The 20,581-nt window shown below is 33.1% G+C and overlaps 1 protein-coding gene across 3 annotated transcripts in view; it reads right to left on the bottom strand.

The window, feature by feature from the left end:
* Positions 1-20,581, bottom strand: part of LOC126883978 (transcription factor mef2A-like) — a 105,839-nt gene that overhangs the window by 54,827 nt on the left and 30,431 nt on the right. For 2 of the 3 annotated variants that reach the window (XM_050649745.1, XM_050649746.1), the window contains exons 2-5: positions 14,538-14,827; positions 14,226-14,479; positions 13,997-14,174; positions 13,794-13,906 (exon numbers count right to left, since the gene is read on the bottom strand). In XM_050649745.1, the coding sequence (XP_050505702.1) occupies positions 13,794-13,906; positions 13,997-14,174; positions 14,226-14,479; positions 14,538-14,709 (717 nt within the window). In that variant the 5' untranslated portion in view covers positions 14,710-14,827. The remainder of the gene's footprint in view (positions 1-13,793; positions 13,907-13,996; positions 14,175-14,225; positions 14,480-14,537; positions 14,828-20,581) is intronic. The other variant, XM_050649747.1, reaches the window with a different exon arrangement.

Below are 20,581 nucleotides of genomic sequence, written 5' to 3'. Positions count from 1 at the left end.
TGTGATTAGTGATTGGGTCGTTCCAGTGTGGTAAATAAGTATTGATTATTTTTAAAATGAGTATGTATTCATTAACTTTAATAATTTATAACTAAAGGTTAATAATATCTGCTTTTTAATGTCAGAGTTCTTAAAAAATTCAATATAATTTCAAAATTAAAGTTATAAAATTGTCTGGCCGAAAAATTGAAGGGAACCATTAAACTTACTTTTTTGTGCTCTTTTCAAATATGCAAATAGATTTTCAAAATTTGAATATACAGGGTTTTGTTTTAAGGTCACAATTACTTTATAATTTTTTGTTAATCCGGACCTGGATTTTTCCTATGGTTAGTATGTCGGTCGTTTGGGTTTTGAATGAGACACATGTGTACCAAATATCAAAAAAATATACAGGGTGGTTCTAAAGTTATGGCTTAGGAAAGAAATGGGCAAAATCGATAAAACACCCTGTAACTCGGTTATAAAAGTCGGTAGGACAAAAAATGCAGTATATCTAGAACCGGCCCGGTCTTCTTCTTGTGCCACTCCTATCGGAGATTGGAAATCATCAAGGCTACCCTGACCTTGTTTACAGCTGACCTAAAAAGTTCATTAGTGGTGCAGCCAAACCACCCTCTCAAATTCCGCATCCACGACATTCTCCTACGGCCTGGATTCCGTTTTCCTTCTATTTTTCCTTGCATTATATTTTGCAGTAATGCGTATTTATGACCTCTCATCAGGTGACCCAAATACTCGAGTTTTCTTCGTTTTATCGTTAATAAAATTTCTGGGTCTCTTCCTATCCTTCGTATTACTTCAAGATTTGTGATTCTTTCAACCCAACTTATCTTCAGCATTCGACGGTAGCACCACATCTCGAAACTTTCAATATTTTTTATGTTGTTCTGTTTGAGAGTCCAGGCCTCTACACCGTATAATAGCGTGTTAAATACGTAGCCACTTAGCATTCTTAATCGTAGAGGGATGCTTATATCTCTGTTGCAGAAGAATTTTCTCATCTTTATGAAGGTGGCCCTGGCAATTTCGATACGTCTTTTTATTTCATTGTTTTGGTCTCCAGTTTCGTTTATTAAAGTTCCCAAGTATTTATAACTTGATACTTTCTCAATTTGAATGCCGTTTATACTAATATGTGCTGGTTGTGTCATGATTTTACTGAAGACCATATACTTGGTTTTTTTTGATATTAATGTTTATGCCATAATTGTTGCAAGCAATATTTATGTTTGTAAGTAATCGTTGTAATTCTTCTACTGTTCTTGCAACTAGTACAGTGTCGTCTGCGTATCGAATATTATTTACAACCTCTCCATTGATTACGATTCCTTCATTTGCTTGCAAAAGGGCTTCCTGACAGATGCTTTCACTATATACATTAAATAGCAGTGGTGACAAAATGCATCCCTGTCTTACTCCTCTACGTATTTCTATTGCTTTTGATATCTCGTTTTCTATTTTGGTGTTAGCTTTCTGATTCCAATATAAGTTGAGAATTATTCGCAGATCTTTATTATCTATGTCTTTTCTTTCAAGAATGTCTCTTAGCCTATCGTGGCGTACTCTGTCAAACGCTTTTTCAAAATCGATAAAATATGCATGTACTTCTTGATTAACGTCTAGGCATCTTTGTGTAAGAACATTCAAACCGAAGAGAGCTTCTCGAGTACCTAGTCCTTTTCTGAACCCCATCTGTGTATTACTAATATCTGACTCCAACTTTTGATAAACTCGGTTGTGGATGATTTTTAGAAATATCTTTAGTAGATGGCTCATTAAAGATATTGTTCGATGTTCTGAACATTCTTTTGCATTGGATTTCTTTGGCAGTGTAACGAATGTAGACAGCAGCCACTCTTGAGGTATAATACCAGTATTGTATACTGTGTTAAATAAGTGCAATATTATACCTATTGATTCATCATTCAAGAGCTTAAGGGCCGGTTGTTCGAACGCTAATCAACAATGATCATTATCAAATAATTAATTACTCTCAATGTCAATTGTTAAAACATAATTAATTACAATTCTGAGACTATAATCAATTAATATAACAATAATTATTAACATAATTAATAATAAATCTCATAATTGTAATTAATTATGTTTTCAGCAACCCAAACAAAGTTGACATTGACAGTTTTGGTGACAGTAATTAAATATTTAATAATGATCATTGTTGATTAGCGTTCGAACAACCGGCCCTTAGTAATTCAGTAGGAACCTCATCGGGTCCATTTGCCTTTCCAGTTTTGGAATTTCTAAGTGCCATTTCTACTTCACATTTTAGGATTTCAGGTCCCGTTTCACCATTTACCTTGTCAATGTTATTTATGTTGTCCTCAAACAATTCTCTTATGTATTCACTCCATCTATTACTATTAATTTTTTCTGTTAAGTCTACAATAATATTTCCGTCTTTGTCCTTAAGCAAACTTATTTGATGTCTTCTTTGGGTTCCTGTAAGTTCTTTTACTTTTTTATGTATATTGAATGTGTCATACTTTCTTTCATAGTCTTCCATTTCTACACATTGTTCTTTAATCCATGATTCTTTGGCCTTCTTTATTATTTGCTTTATGTTCTTATCAACCTCTCTGTATTTTTCTGAATTATTCTTCAATTTGCGTCTTTCATCCATTAGTTCTAGTATGTCTGGTGTCATCCACACCTTATGTTTCTTTGGAGATTTGGTTAGGTGTTTCTTTCCCGTAGTTCTTATTATAGTGTTTATATACTTCAGTTTTTCATCTATGTTGTCTGTTCTGCGGATTTGGTTTTCTGCTACACTGAGGTCGGTGTTGATTTCTTCGCGCACTGTTTGTCGTCGGTGTTCACTTTTAAGCTGACTTAAGTCTAACGTTGGGATGATGGTTTTTCTCATTTTCTTTGGTCTAGCTTCTAACACAGATACTACTGGATTATGATCCGAACCGATATCAGTTCCAGGGTAAGTTTTAGTAGATTTCACGGCATTACGGTATCTTTTTGTCACCATTATGTAATCTATTTGGTTTCTGATTACTTTTTCTTGTGTGTGTTGAGGTGACGTCCACGTATACAGTCTCCTTGGGGGTAATTTAAAGAATGTATTAGTTATTATTAAATCTTCGCTTTGACAAAACTGAACTAAACGATCACCCCTTTCATTTCTATTACCTAAGCCGTATTCACCGACATTTTCTCCAACTTAACCCTGACCTACCTTGGCGTTCAGATCGCCCATTACTATGTTAATGTGTTGTCTCTTTGTTGTTCTCATCACCTCTTCTAAGTTATTATAGAATTGTTCTATTTCCTCTTCGTCTTTGTCTGCTGTAGGAGCGTACACTTGTATGATGTTTATTATGTTCTTCTTATCTTTCAGTTGTATTAACATCACGCGCTCTGAGAATGGAGTAAAATTTGCTACAGCATCTTTCCATTTTTTTGAGATGATGACTCCAACTCCGTATCGATGGGTTGTGGTGTCACTTCCGGCATAATAAAACATACCATGATTAGTTGTGGGGCATTTGCCATTTCCTGGCCATTGTGTATCGCTTATGCCTAATATGTCTATACCCAAACGATCCATTTCCAACACGACGTTATCTAATTTTCCCGAAGAGAATAAGCTCCTCACATTCCACGTAGCAATTTTTATGGTTGTCTTTTTCTTATTACAAGGGTTTCGCAGGTTTACGACCGAGGAAGCCTTGTACTTATCTATTTGTCTTCCTCTGCCGGATCTTGGTATCCGATGTCCATAATCAGTACTTCTCCTTTGCATGTCCACCATGATGATTAACCACCCGGCTCGGTGACCTCTATTAACCATTAAAGTATTTCCGTTTCCCAATGAAACACCCTGTATAAGACATTTTAGTCTATTTTTAAAAGGTTTTAACCTTAGTATTTTTGGCTTGGCTTAGCATGTTCTTGGAACACTGATGATACTCTTGTTACAGAGCGAAAATGATTTGTTTTAATATTTGTAGCCCTTTTATGGGTTTTTTATAAATAAATATAGGACCAAGACAAATTTTTCATTAAATTTACTTGTAATTAATGGTATACAGCCAGCTACAGGAAATTCTTCCTTGTGGATAATGTTAGAATTCGTCCGCCCCTATGGGATCAACGATCAAAAGACTATCACAATAGGGATAAGGCGAATAAATTATGGGTTGAGGTTGCAGATGAGTTACAAGTGACAAGTAAGTATGAATTACTGTTTATTAATAATTACGTTACTAGGTATGTTCTTGCTTATTTGAGGCGTTTGTAATTGGAAAAACATGCTGTTCGAAAATAAAGACTTCGTCAAAAATATTAGTTTAGTTTGGGTTATCAAAACTGTATTTAAACAGAACTTGACAGCCCATTCACACTTGTCGTGTGTCGGATTCGTATATTAAATCGGATGTCGGCGTTTCTATTCACACTTCGAATAATATTCGGTTTTATTTTATTTAGCGTATGGTCTTTCACAGTACGATAAATACACAAATATAATATATATTATTCAAACACTAAAATATAATGAATGAATCTAAATATTAATGTCCAATTTACATAGCCATTCAATTGCTTCTGGGGAGCATTCCACAAAGTCCTGGAGGTTTCCACGGTAGGCACGATTTAGGCAATCTGAAACACAATGACTTATGGTGTCTAGGTGATCCACAATCGCACTGTGGACTTTCCGCACGACCCCATTTGAACAGAGAATCAGCACATTTACCATGTCCGGTAAGTATGCGATTAAGCCTCGCCCAGGTGGACCGTGGCAGACCCGATCCGATGAAACCCTGGGTTGGGGTGAATATCTGAATATAGTCTGCTGCTATTGTTGGCATCCATCTTGTGGACCATTGCCTTTGTATATCATAGGAATCACCAATTGTTCGGGCAGATCTGATGTGAGGATTTCTAGACCTCAGTCGCTGGTGCTCTTTTGAGATGTCTGGTATGTCTTGATGGATTGGTAATTGTATGTTGGCTACAATTTTCTGGTACTCTCTCACTAATGCTGCTGTACGGCGTAGATCTGGTGGAGAAATATTGCTCAAAGTAGGCAGCCATCTCATTGGGGTTGATTTTATTGTTCCAGTGATTATTCTCATGGTTTGATTAAGTTGGACATCGATTTTGTTTGTATGTGCACTATTTAACCAAACTGGTGCACAATATTCTGCCACTGAAAAAACCAAAGCTAGAGCAGAGGTCCGAAGAGTATCTGAAGAAGCACCCCAAGTTGTTCCAGCAAGTTTTGTTATTATATTGTTTCTTGTTCTCAGTTTACCGCTGCATCTGTAAGATGGCTTTTGAAGGTGAGTGTTCTGTCAAGTGTGACGCCTAGATATTTGGGGTTGTTGTTATGTTTGATAGCTCCATCATTTAGTTACATTGAGAGTTCGGTTGTCACTTGTCGCCCAGGTCGAAGCTGGTGCAAATTTTTAACAGTCTACGCGAGGGAACTGTGAGAATGTATAGAGGTAATAAACTAAAATGTATCTAGAAATCTACATATAAGAAAATCAGCATTTTTAAAAGTGCCGATAAGATCATGACTCCTCACAAAACGAAACTAGGTTTACTTATTATTTTTTATGGTTCTCAGATATGGTACTTCATACCATATTTATGTTGAACGGATGTTGATAACTTTAGGTGCATGTATTGAAATTTATACTATAAACGATATTTAAAAACTAGACTAAACAGACATAATGGCATAAAAATGTATATCTGATGCTGGTGCTGACATTAAAATAATTCTCTTCTCTAATAAAAATCTGACAGTCCGATTTGGGAACAAATTAGATGAATGCCCAATTACGAAGATTCAATTCAATAACATCTTTCCTCTTTTTACCTAGGTAGTTCTTTGGTGATTTTTGATACATGTTCTAATTCAATTTAAATATATTGACAATAAAATGTGGACTATGATATTAATGTTCCTTCCACATCAGAAAACAGAAGACAATAATATCTGACAATATAACGTATTTAAAATTATATACAGTATGTCCCTGTAAGTTGTATCCATATGGTAAACTTTTTTATTATTAATTTTACAAAAAAAAAGTCATTCTTCATAAAAAGCTCTGCATGGTCCAAAACCTAAGATTCAACCATCAGATATAAAATTTTATGATTATACGAGGTATGTCAAAAATTTTGAATTTCAAGAGTAAAGTAGCTTTATTTTTCACAATATTGAAAATTGCTATTATGAAAAGTTGTTTGGAATTAAAAACTATATTCTAATATGCAATTACATTCTTCTAATTGAAAATTTTTTTTGAAAAATTATGGATAACTAACATTATTTTCAGTTATGTATTTCAATTTAGATAACTCTTTTATTAATTATTTTACGAAAAAAAGTGATTCTTAATAAAAAGTTCTGCATGGTCTGAAACCTAAAATACAACCATCTTATCTCAAATTTTATCAATTTTATACAAGGTATGTCAAAAAATATGAATTTGGCCCAAGAGTAAAATACCTTTATTTTTCACAATATCGAAAATTGTTATGTATTATGAAAAGTTATTAAGAATTAAAACCATGTTTCAGTATGTAATTACATCCTTCTTATTGAAATATTTTGAACTATAAAGGTACTTTACTTTTGATCTAAATTTATCTTTTTTGACACACCTCGTATAAAATTGACATAAGATGGTTGTATTTTAGGTTTTAGAGTATTTTAGACCATGCAGAACTTTTTATTACGAATCACTTTTTTCGTAAAATTAATAATAAAATAAATAATAAAAGAGTTAGAATTAAAATTACTGACAATAATGTTAGTTATCCATAATTAAAAAAAAAAAAAAAAAATCAATTAGCAGGATGTAATTGCATATTAGAATATAGTTTTTAATTCCAAACAACTTTTCATAATAGCAATTTTCAATATTGTGAAAAATAAAGCTACTTTACTCTTGAGTGAAATTCAAACTATTTGACATACCTCGTATAATATTCATAAAATTTTATATCTGATGGTTGAATCTTAGGTTTTGGACCATGCAGAGCTTTTTATGAAGAATAACTTTTTTTCGTAAAATTAATAATAAAAAAGTTTTCCATATGGATACAACCTACAGGGACATACTGTATATTGTAATTATACAGGGTGATTGATTAGTGTGAGGAAGCTCAGTAGATCTGTTACAGTAAAAATTACAAAAAAAAGTTATTTACAAAAATTGTAGGCAGGTTTAAACTCCACAGTTTGAAATTAATTACAATCTTACAGGGTGTTCCATAAGATGGTGGCAGACCAAACTTTTGTTTTTTTAAATGGAACACCCTGTATTTTATTTTAAATTTGAAATCTTCTTCACTTCCTCATCACAACAATGTCAAGTTTTTTTATGTTATACCGGGTATTTAAAAAGTTATAACCAATATTACCTGAAAATCGTATCAAGTTTAACTTCCGGTATAATTAAAAAGGAGTATAGGAACATTGATCTATTGCAACCAAAGTTTTTTAATAATTGTTAAAAATTATAAAACATATTCGTTTTCATAATATTCGTTAAATCAAATACAGGGTAAGTCAAAATGCAAGTACATTATTTTCTTGATAATTTTAAATAGAACACCCTGTATTTTATATCTCTATCGAAAAGTACTACTATCGTACTTTAAATTTTATGAAGTACTCCCTATACCTAAAGTTATCAGTTTTCTAGATATTTTTATTTTTCCATCAAAGTATTAATTTGGTAGATATTTTAACGTTTACCAATATAATTATTGTGAGTTGGCCATGATTGATTTGTCAGGAACTGACAGTTTGACATTATTGTTTATTAATTCAGTATTGGGGTACACCGTAAATTAGCAACAATTATTATTTATTAATTCAGTAATTAATTCAATTTAAATTAGCAATAATGAATTTTACTACTGATGAAATGGTAGATATGATCTGGATTTTGGGGGAATGCAATAAAAATTCATACTATCAGCTAGAATTTATCAAGAACGGTTTCCAGATAGGCGGCAACCTAGACAAGATACATTTGAAAAATTAAAAGATCGATTTAACTGCACTGGTTCAGTGAATTATAAAAAACATGAACGAACAAAAACTAGTGTGACAGAGGTGTGTGTTGATGGCAGTTACAGAAAACCCACACACAAGTATAAGGAGTATTTCCAATGAACAAGAACTTAGTTACTACTCTGTTCAAAACATTCTATCTAAATGTTGTTCTGAAGCTATTTCCTTGTGGCATTTTTATAATCAACTATTTATAATAGTATTTTGTATTTTGACAACGAAACCCGATTTGGGCTTCGAAACGTTAATAAATATTTTTTTGGTAAAATTGTGGCTTATTTCCCATTATAAATAGTTGATTCTATCTAAAAACAAGATGCACCCTTATATCAAAAGAACCAAAAATTAAATAATGATGATTTTCAGAAACGAATAGTATTTTGTGAATGAGCCTTAGAAAAAATTAATGAGCAGAGTGATTTGTTTGATATTATATTCTATTTGGTGATGAAGCTACATTCCATCGAAACGGTTCTGTTAATAGCCATAACTTTCACTACTATTCAACAAGTAATCCATACCACATAGTAACACATAGTCAAACAAGATGGTCTCTAAATGTGTGGGGAGGTATCGTCGGTAACCATGTAGTAGGACCATATTTTTTTGAAGATAACTTAAATGGTGAGATTTATTTAGATTTTATCGTAAATGGATCGGAAGGGATGGACCGGTAAGGTGGCCCCCAAGGTCACCCCAGTTTTTGGGGTTACGTTAAGAACGAAGTATATAAAATACTTCCAACAACAAGGGATGATATGACAAATAGAATCCGAATTGCATTTCAAAATATTTCTTTACAAACGCTTAGTAATGTAAGCAACTCTTTCAATGACCGATTTCAAGTATGCATAGATGTTTCGGGAGGTCATTTTGGACACCTTACTTAAGTAAGATAAGTTAAAATTACTGTTATTTTTTATTTTTCTGTGTTATTTTTTTTTTTAATTTTCCGTCGGTTATTTTTTATAAATTTTATTTGAAATAAATTGTTTTCTTTTCAGTGTCGTTATTTCTTTACTGAATTAATAAACAATAACGTCAAACTGTCAGTTTCTGACAAATCAATCATGGCCAACTCACAATAATTATTGGTAAACGTTAAAATATCTACCAAATTAATACTTTGATGGAAAAATGAAAATATCTAGAAAGCTGATAACTTTAGGTATAGGGAGTACTTCATACAATTTGAAGTACGATATTAGAACTTTTCGATAGTGATATAAAATACAGGGTGTTCTATTTAAAATTACCAAGATAATATTGTACTTGCATTTTGACTTACCCTGTATTTTATTTAACGAATATTATTAAAACGAATATGTTTTATAATTTTTAACAATTATTTAAAAACTATGGTTGCAATTGATCAATGTTCCTATACTCCTTTTTAATTATACCGGGAGTTAAACTTGATACGATTTTCAGGTAATATTGGTTATAACTTTTTAAATACCCGGTATAACATAATAAAACTTTACATTGTTGTGATGTGGAAGTGAAGCAGATTTCAAATTTAAAATAAAATACCGGGTGTTCCATTTAAAAAAAACATAAGTTTGGTCTGCCACCATCTTGTGGAACACCCTGTAAGATTGTAACTAATTTTAAAATGTGGAGTTTAAAGCTGCCTACAAGTTTTGTCTATAACTTTTTTTTGTAATTTTTACTATAACAGATCTACTGAGCTTCCTCACACTAATCAATCACCCTGTATTATGTATTGCATAATTATTAATCATTTAACTCTAGCGACATCTATTGATTTATTTTTCCCAATGTCACGAATAATTCTCTATTGACTTGTGGCATCACTATATGTGGCATCACTATAGACCCCCGCTAGCAAAATTATTCCGATTCTATTTTTTGGCACAAACTTACTCAAAAAGAGGTCCTTATAACATATCCACAGGGTGCCGGGCGGTGTCGTGGTCGAAAAATTGTTTAAACAATTTTTTTTTTTTAAATTCACAAAAATAATTTTTTCATTCCGAACAATATTTTTTCAGATAATTTGGGTCGTTCTGAGCAAAAAAGGCTCCTGTCATTTTTCTCTAAAATTGATTGTTGTCGAGTTATATGCGATTAAAAATTTGAAAAATGCGAAAATGGCCATTTTTAAATCGATTTTTTAATAACTCGATTAAAAATTATTATTATGAAATTCAAAAAGTGACCAAATCAAGTTTCAAACCCCTTCTTCAAGATTCTGAAGAGATTTTTGTCATTATTTTATTACAAAGCTGCTATAGTCCAACTGTATCGTCGCCCCCGTTAGCGAAACTGTTTCGATTAGATTTTTTTGCACAGACTTACTCAAAAAAAGGTCCTTATAACACATCCACAGGGTGCCTGGCGGTGTCGTGGTCGAAAAATTGTTTTTAAACAAATTAACAAAAATAATTTTTTTATTGCGAACGATTTTTTTTTAGATAATTTGTATTATTCTGAGCAAAAAAAGGTCTATTGTGATTTTTCTCTAAAATTGATTATTGTCGAGTTATATGGCCATTTTCGCATTTTTCAAATTTTAAATCGCGTATAACTCGACAACAGTCAATTTTAGAGAAAAATTACAAGAGATCTTTTTTGCTCAGAATGTCCCAAATTATCTTAAAAAAAATTTGTTCGAAATGAAAAAATTATTTTTGTGATTTTTTAAACAATTTTTCGACCACGGCACCGCCCGGCACCCTGTGGATATGTTATAAGAACCTCTTTTTGGATAAGTTTGTGCAAAAAATCGAATCGGAATAATTTCACTAACGGGGGCGACGATACATCAGGGACTATAGCGCTAATTGTTAATAATTAAAAATAACAGCTTTGTAATAAAATAATGACAAAAATCTCTTTAGGACCTTAAAGAAGGGGTTTGAAACTTGATTTGGTTACTTTTTGAATTTTATAATAATAATTTTTAATCGAGTTCACTTCACTGGTGAAGTATCCATTTTGTAAAATATTCACCTACTGCACTTCGAAGTGTATACACAGTAGAGTGGTGCGAAAAAAGTCAAGTTGATAATTGCGTGTCGCTATAGTGGGGAAAAGTTGCGATTGGTAATTACAAGACAAACAAAAAAGAAATTATTCAAATCGGACTTTATCTTCCGATCCCGCAACGGGCCTAAAGATTATGAAAAAAAAAATGAAATTTTTCCTTTTTTTCAAAAATTTTTATATAACTTCCATGTACGTTTTATTTATCGCTATAGTTTAATTTTTTTACAGTTTGCATGGTTGAGCAATTAAAAAAACTACTTTTCCACATTTAACGAATATCTTCCGATCCCGCAAAGTCAATCAAAATCTATAAAAAATTGAAATTTTTGATAATTTTGATCAATTAGAATATATTTAGTTATCTCATTTTTCTGCTACATTGTGAAGCTCTTCGCTTGTTTAGATATTGTATGAAAATATTTAAAGAACGCAAAACTCACAACGAGGAGGTGGTTGCACTTCTAGCTCCAATCACACCCTTCTCTCCAACTAACAAATGAGTGTGTGTTTTTTACATTATTTACATATCTACATTTCTTTTTGATCTGTTTGTGTCTAGCTTTTAAACGCCAACTCTGTATTGTGATTTGTTGGGAAAATCTGGTAGCATGTACCTTGATTTAAGTGTTGCCCTGATGAATCCATCTCTTGATTGGGGCTCACATACATTAGACATTAGACGATGCTTCCGTGACCAACTCTATGCACCGCTCGACAGCTTGCGGGCGGCAGGTATAGTTTTGTACTTTCCAGTCCGGCATGATGTAATGCAGGAACTTATATTTTATTTGAAACACTGCGAAGAACTGGTGGATAAGATAGTTTTGTAACATTCCAGTCTATTATTTCAGTGTAGTCCTGTGCTTCAAAATTTAAAGTAGGAGAAATGAAATGTCTAATACCTTAGGCCTTTGCTTTAGTCTGTCCTGTTTTTAACTCTCTCCATAGCCCTAGCTCTCTAATGTGTTTTCCTTTCTCCCTACTACTTAAAATTTTGAAGCACAGGACTAAACTAAAATAATAGACTGAAATGTTGCAAAATTATCTTCTCCACCACTTATGTGAAGGATTTCAAATGAAGATCTAAGATCAAATAAGTTCTTGCATGACATCGGGCTACATGTACAAAACTGTCCCTGCCACACGTAAGGTGACGAGCGGTGCGTAGAGTTGGTCACGGAAGCATCATCTAATGTCTAATGTATGTGGGCCTCAATCAAGAGATGGATTTATCAGGGCAACACTTAAATCAAGGTACATGCTGCCAGATTTTACCACCAAATCACAATACAAAGTTAGCGTTTAAAAGCTAGACACAAACAGATCAAAAAGAAATATAGAAAATAAATATGTAAATAATGTAAAAAACAAAAAACACACACTCATTGGTTGATTGGAGAGAAGGGTGTGAGTGGAGCTAGAAGTGCAACCACCTCCTCGTTGTGAGTTCTGGGTTGTTTAAATATTGTCATACAATATCTAAACAAGCGAAGAACTTCACAATGTAACAGAAAAATGAGATAACTAAATATTTTTTAATTTATCAAAATCATTAAAAATTTCAATTTTTTATAGATTTTGATTGACCTTGCGGGATAGGAAGATATTCGTTAAGTGGGGAAAAGTATTTTTTTATTACTCAAGCCTGCAAACTTAAAATAAATTTTACTATAGCGATAAATAAAACGTACATAGAGGTTATATAAAAACATTTTTGAAAAAAGGTAAAATTTCAGTTTTTCCATAATCTTTAGGCTCGTTGCGGGATCGGAAGATAAAGTCCGATTTTAATAATTTCTTTTTTGTTTTTCTTGTAATTACCAATCGCAACTTTTCCGCACTATAGCGACACGGAATTATCAACTTTTTTCGCACCACCCTAATACACAGGTCAACGTTTGAAAAGCGTCTGAGGCGACCACCGACAAATTCATAGACGTATAAATTGTGTAGAACATGGCTGTTACAATGTTCGCTGCATTCCCTATGCCATACAGAAGAAGACAAAGTTTACAACACCTTGCCAATTTGCATAAAACAATAATTATTTTTTGGAAGCTCTATAATAGAAAATATTTTTTTGTATTAGTTGTTTTCATTCAAAGAACACAACATAAAATTACTAGGCATAAACTACAATTCATCGAGTGAGTCGGTTTTTTTGCTCTCAAGACAGTGTAGTTTTAACACTAAATTAACAATGTGTTTTGCAAATCTCATTTTAGGCCTGGATGATATGGTGGAGTTTTAAGAAAATGTGTCCATATTCTTGCAGAATTTCTCAAATGGACATTGAATATGATCTTGTTCGTGTCGTTTGATGATTCCATAAAGTTTGCGGTTTTAATATTGATGTTGCACATAATTTCTCAGCTCGCCATTCCAATATAACACCTGAATATGTATTAACAAGTATTTTTTTTATTTGCTGATATCACCGCTCTTATAGTTTATCGTAGCTCTAATATAAATACATCCTGTTATTTGCGCTCCATAAATTAAACGTGTAATATTCTATATAAAAATAATTTAAACACCTACATTTGTATCTTGTTAAAAAAATTAAAACAAGCAAAATTGTTAAATAGCGACACATTTCCGTAAAGACGGTGAATAATTTTAAAATAGAAATAAAACAAAGCAAATTTTAAATATGTTCAATGGTAAAAAACATTAACTTTAATTTTAGTTGTTAATAACTTACCGGAATAGGCATGGGATACTGTTGCGGCATATATATAGTTTGAGCAGGAAACATCATAGAAGGGTATGTAGCTGCCTGTGGAGGACCAGTTTGCGTGGGATACATTGGAGGGGCTAAACAATTTCATACGATTTAGGATAGCACTAATATTATGAAAAGATTATAATATTGACCTTTAATACCAAAAAAGAAAATAAACTTACGTTGATAAACAGGTTGTTGAGCAGTGGGATCTCCAGGTGCAGCAGGAGCTGGCTGAGTATAATATGTAACTCCACTCTGAAAATATGGCACGGCAGCACCCGGAGGAAAAAAGAATTGACTGGCACTATTTGCAGCAACAGCAGGTGGACTGGATGCATCAAATGCTCGACTAAAAGGCTAGAAACAAACCCATAATTTCTAGAATATTGTAACCTACAAACATTATACCTGTTTTTTAATAGCGGGTGCTATATTAAGTTTTCTTTCTCTTAGCACTATGTTTTCAGCTTCTCTAAGAGGCCTTTTAGCATCATCTTCACTCTCAAAGGTGATGAAACCATATCCTTTTGACACACCAGCCCTGTCCTGTATAATTTTAGCAGCTTTAACAGTACCATAGTTGCTAAAAAGTTGCATCAATTCTCCTTCTGTTGTGTTAGCTGATATTCCTCCCACGAATATTCTGTTAGGCACTAGGGTACCTGATAATAAAATACCAAAAAATTGTATCCTGTTAAATTACTATAAAAACATACATACCATACTTTGGAGCATTGTTATTAGGTGGAGGTGAACTATGTGCTGTTCCTTGGGTACTACTACTACCATTTGCAAGATTGGTAATGGGAGTACTGGAAGGGGTGTTAACAATAGAGCTGCTTGAACTCTTTTTACCATTATTTTGACTTGATGTCGACATTATTGTAAGCATTAGTTATTTGTTCACTTTCAACATATACCTACAATTTGTTCCACAATTAGAGTATGGCACATTATTTCAGTAGCAAGCCCAGAAAAATTGTACTTTTTTTGAACAAACTATCAGTTTTCTGCAAATAAAACATTGTAAAATTAATAAAATGTTTAAAGTGTATTTTAAAGAATGGTTTATTGGAGCAAATTGCATGAATGTAGAAAAGGCATTTGATAGAGTATGGCATACTGGATAGAGTATGGCATACAAACTCAAAAGTATTCTTCCAACCCCCTACTACCTAATTATGAAATCCTACATTGAAGATCGTTACTTCCAAGTAAAATATAACACAGCAACTTCCACATATTTTCCCATTAAATCAGGCGTACCGCAGGGTAGCGTACTGGGTCCTCTCCTTTACCTATTATTTACCGCAGATATCCCAACGACTGAAACAACCCAAATCTCAACATTCGCTGATGACACCACCATAATCGCTGTCAATGAGGACCCCATTATCGCGTCTGCACAACTGCAAAACCACCTTGACCAATTGGGAACATGGCTCAACAAATGGAAGGTGAAAGTAAATGAAACGAAGTCAACCCAAGTTACATTTACAAACCGAAGGGATATATATGTCCAATAATGATACACAATTACCAGTCAGCACAACACAAGTCAAATATTTGGGACTAACCCTTGACAAAAGATTAACATGGAAGCCGCACATTCAAGCCAAGAAAACCCAGATCAACATCAAAATACGAAAAATGAGCTGGCTTATTGGTCGAAAGTCAAAACTCAATATTGAAAATAAACTGCTCCTGTATAAAACTATGAGAAAATCAATTTGGACCTATGGTGTTCAACTCTGGGGTTGCTCAAAGCCATCAAATATCAAGATAATACAAAGAGTCCAATCAAAAATATTGAGGATGATATTCAACGCACCCTGGTATGTAAGCAATAAAACCCTACACGAGGACTCAGCTACACCTTTGGTAGAGGAAGAAATTCAAAGGATGACAAAGAGCTACCTTGATGGACTGAGAAGTCATCCAAATGATGAAGCAAGACTGCTAAACACTCCTCCCGAATTCGCAAGACGACTGAAGAAACTATGGCCAACAGATTTAATAAATTAAATAAATATATTATGATCTAATGTAAAAATTATAATAGGAGGGTTGCCACAGGGCAGCTTCTCCCTCATGTATTTAACATTCAAACTATTTACTTATAGCTTCGATGAAGCAGATTGTAAATTAAATATGTAATAATAAAAAAAATGCACAAATAGTTCAACATTGTTTGTTATTATTCAGGAATTTCTAGTTATTTTTCTTCGGTAAAATATATGTCTTTGTCTTGGTGATAATTCGATGTACTTTGACCACTTTGTTTTCTTTTTTTTTCCTTGTTGTTGTCTGTGTCCCTTTGAGTTTCAGCAAAAACCCATCTATCTTTCTTCTTTTCCCATACTTATTTGGTAGGGAAGGGAAAAAATCTTCATTAATTTTTGCCTTGGGTGTTGTTGGTTTGTTTTTGTTTTGCTCCTGTGGATTGTTTCTGATGTATTTATTTTTCAGTTGTCTCATTTAGGTTTTAAATTCGTCGAATCTCTTATTTATAGTTACGATTACATCTTCATTCGATTATATTATTGTACTTTGCAATTCACAACTTTTCTATTCAATTCATCGATCATTCTAAGATTTTTTATTTCTTCGTCCGCTGTCTTTTCATCTTAGCAATTAAATCTTTATCTTCATGACTCTCATTCAACCTTTTGAGTTTTAATGCCTTCTTATTTTTATTTTCTTTGTCTCCTGTGTTTATATTTCATATTGTATAAGTTTTGTGTTTTAGTGAAGAGTTTTCGATGGAAAAGTGCAGTATGTAACGTCAGAAATTGGTGATTTTAAAAGAGAAATTTATAAGGGAAGACTAAAATGAAATTAATTTTATAAATTTTTGTAATAAATGTAAGTACTCTACGAGTGCAGTTCGATAAGTACTTAGCCTACAAAAAAAAAATTTGGAAAAGTGGCAATTTATTCCTCAACATAATCTCCTTTTAGCTTGATACACTTCACACAGGAATGCTCAAATCTCAGAAGTTATTTTTTTAAATTCACTATTCTAATTGGAAAATACGCCACAATTTAACTCAAAAAATGATTTTATTGACGTTTCGACTTCCACTTCGGAGGTCATTATCTAAATACAAAGTGGAAGTGGAAGTCGAAACGGCAAATTATTTTTCAAGTTTAATTATGGCTTATTTCCCAATTAGAATAGTAAATTACATAAATGCCACAAAGAAATAGCTTCAGAACAACTTATAGCTTTTGACATGGGAATTTGGCGAATGGATTTAGTGTCCGCAGTCATATAAACCCAAATAAACAACGACATGGGAATTTCTGTCAATCTATGTAATATGCTATGGTAGGCTGCTAATTTATGTAGTGTAGGATGAGATGATGATTTGTGTATGGTTGTGTATGTATGGGTAGGTTTATGAAATACCTAAAGATCTAAAATATTTTTTACTAGAACAAAAGTTTCTGTAGGAGGAACACTAGGAAAAAGATTTTTTATATCAAATGCAATTAGTCTGGAGTTGTTGGGTAATTGAAAATGTTGTATTTTATTAACTAGTTCTAGTATGTTTTTTACAGTGAATTTAGATGAAAATTTGGTGTATTCTAAAAGAATATCTTAAGTTTTTTTGACATTGTAGACCATATTACTAATTCAATCATTACATCTGAAATTTTACACCATCTTAAATTTGCATAAATCAGGACTACTTTGAATTTAATAATCAAATATACACAAACAACAGTGCATGACTTATCATAGGCAACTATTTTCAATGGGACATAAGCCACAATTTTACCAAAAAAATGATTTTATTAACGTTTCGAAGCCCAAATCGGGTTTCGTTGTCAAAATACAAAATACTACTAAATTAATAATAAATTATAATATTAAAAATAATACACTCTGGACCAAAATTAACCGGCCACCTTAAAAATGGGTAATTTTTGATGTCTTATATCTCCTAAACCTGTTGTCCGATTTAAGTGATTTTTTTATTGTGTTATAGCATTATTCTTTAGCAATATAGCTGTAACAATGTTGTTGCTAAACAGATAAATTTTCATTGTATACCGGGTGTACGAATCAAACTGTGTTTTTTTTCTTAAAGTTTGCATCACCCTGTGGAATATTCTAGCATTTGTAGAATACTGAAATTAAAACCTAACTATAGCCTCATGTTTTCTCAACATTTTGTTTTTTTATTGATTCGCTATGTTGGATAATAAAAAAGTTAGGTGCTTTAACAACTAGACATGTGTTTTATCAATACAGGCTGTTTTTAAAAAATTTTGGCAAAGTTTAAGGGGTAATTCTGCATGAAAAATAATGACAGTTTGCTTTATAAACTCATGTCCGCAAATGCTTCGTTTCTGAGATAGGGGGTGTTGAAAATTTTCTGACAAACTGACGATTTATTTATTGCTTTAAAACCGGTTGAGATATGCAAATACAATTTGGTGAGTTTTATAACGTAGTTATTGCATATTTTTTGACATACAATTAAGAATTTAATATACACCATTGGCGCGCATACGGGTAATATGAGCCATCATAATACCCGTATGCGCGCCAATGGTGAATATTAAATGCTTAATTGTATGCCAAAAAATGTGCAATAACTTCGTCTTAAAACCCACCAAATTTCATGTGCATGTCTCAACCGGCTTTAAAGTAATAAATAAACCGACAAAATTAACCGCCCACCTTGTATTTCTTTTAATTTGCAGAAATTGTTAACCTTGGATCACATTTTATGAAGGATACGGTAAAAACCATCTCCGCGGAAGAGAAAAAATAATCTTTTTGAAAAAAAGTCGTTTGTTACAGCAAAAATCTAATGAATAAAATCTTAAAAGAAAATTCAGATTAACAATATTTTGGAAATCAAAGTCTAATTGAAAAAAAATTGGGTATCAATAATGGGTGTTGCCGCCTCTAGCCCTTAGGACTTCTTGGAGCCGGTTTGGCAATCCATTCATGATATCCTGGATATCAGATTGGGGGATATTGTGCCACTCCTCTACCGTCTTCAGCTCTTCAAATGATGCAGTGGCTGGTACTCTCGCTCTTACCCGTCTTTTGAGGTTGTCCCAGATATGCTCAATTGGATTAAGATCGGGACTGTGTGCTGGCCATGGTAGAACTTGAATCCCGACCTCATTAAGGTACTCACGGGTAGATCTTGCTGTATGACAACGTGCACTGTCATGCATTAGTCTGAAGTTATCACCAATGAATGGTGCAAAAGGCATAAGATGGTCTTGGAGAACTTCTTGCACGTATACTTGGGCATTCACACTGCCTCTACCGAACACAACAAGATCAGTACGCGCTTCGTAAGAAATACCTCCCAAAATCATTATTGACCCTCCTCGGTAAGCCACTGTTTCGGTTATAACGCATGGAGCAAACCTTTCATTTTGACACCTATAGACACGTTGGCGTCCATCTGGACCTGTTAGGGTTATTCTGCTCTCATCTGAGAACAGTATATGCTTCATTCCGCCAGAGTCCAGTTAGCATATTCACGCGCAAAATGAAGTCTAGCCCTACGGTGTTGTGGGGGAGCAGTTGTGGTGCGAGAGCTGGACGGAAAGCCCCAAGTTTATTTCTGACAGTCTTCTTCTAATCGTTTGTCTACTCACACTAACGTTTCTCACCTCAAGAAGAGACCTACGAGCTTCAGAAGCGGTGCAAAAGCGTTTTCTCAATACTTTGTTGACAATGAAGCGGCCATCTCGAACTGAAATGCATCGTTGTCGGCCTTGACCTGGCCTGCGGTTGTATGATCCTGTCTCCCCAAATCGTCTAATGGCATCTTGTACCGTAGTTCTGGGTACATCGAGTGTACGAGCGATATGACGTTGACTGTAACCAGCATCAACTAAAGCCACTGCCCTAGCAGCATCAGTTGGAACGAGTGGCATTTTTCAAATCACGAACAATAAAAAAGCACTAAAATTTCAACTAAACAATATTCGCTAACAATTATATAAAATTACAGGGATTGTTCAAGAATTGTTGTTAACCCGGAAACAGATTTTGCAACAATGTCATACAACGACTGTATGTCAAAAATCCTTCGATGACACAAATTTAGGAAACAAACTGTCACAGGTAATGTAAACAAAACAATAATAAAGGTGGTGGGGTTAATTTTGCTGGTGAGTATTGATGAAAAACATGGCTAGTTGTTAAACTACCTAACTTTTTATTAGCCAACATAAGGGAATGAATCAAAAAACAGAATGTTGAGAAAACATGAGGCTATAGTTAGGTTTTAATTTCAATATTTTATAAATGCTAGAATATTCCACAGGATGAGGCAAACTTTAAGAAAAAAACACAGTTTAATTCGTACACCCGGTATACAATGAAAATTTACCTGTTTAGCAATAATATTATTATAACGCAATTTTCAAGGAATAAGGCTATACCATACTAAAAAATTCACTTAAATCGGACAACAGGTTTACGAGATATAAGACATCAAAAATGACCATTTTTAAGGTGGCCGGTTAATTTTGGTCCAGAGTGTAGTTAATAAAATCATTTTTTTGGTAAAATTGTGGCTAATTTCCCATTGAAAATAGTTGATTATAAAAATGCCACAAAGAAATAGCTTCAGAACAACATTATCATAGGCAATCTTCTAAGGTTCTTATATTGGTGGAGACACATAGATGATAATATACTAGTATGCTTTACAGTAACTAACAGGCAACTTGACCAATTTTTATCATACATTAATTCACACCATAATAATATTGAATTT

This window comes from Diabrotica virgifera, chromosome 4 (assembly GCF_917563875.1).
Source record: "Diabrotica virgifera virgifera chromosome 4, PGI_DIABVI_V3a".
Lineage (NCBI taxonomy): Eukaryota > Metazoa > Arthropoda > Insecta > Coleoptera > Chrysomelidae > Diabrotica > Diabrotica virgifera.
Note: the sequence above shows the minus strand (reverse complement) of the source record. Positions and strands in the feature narration are given on the sequence as shown.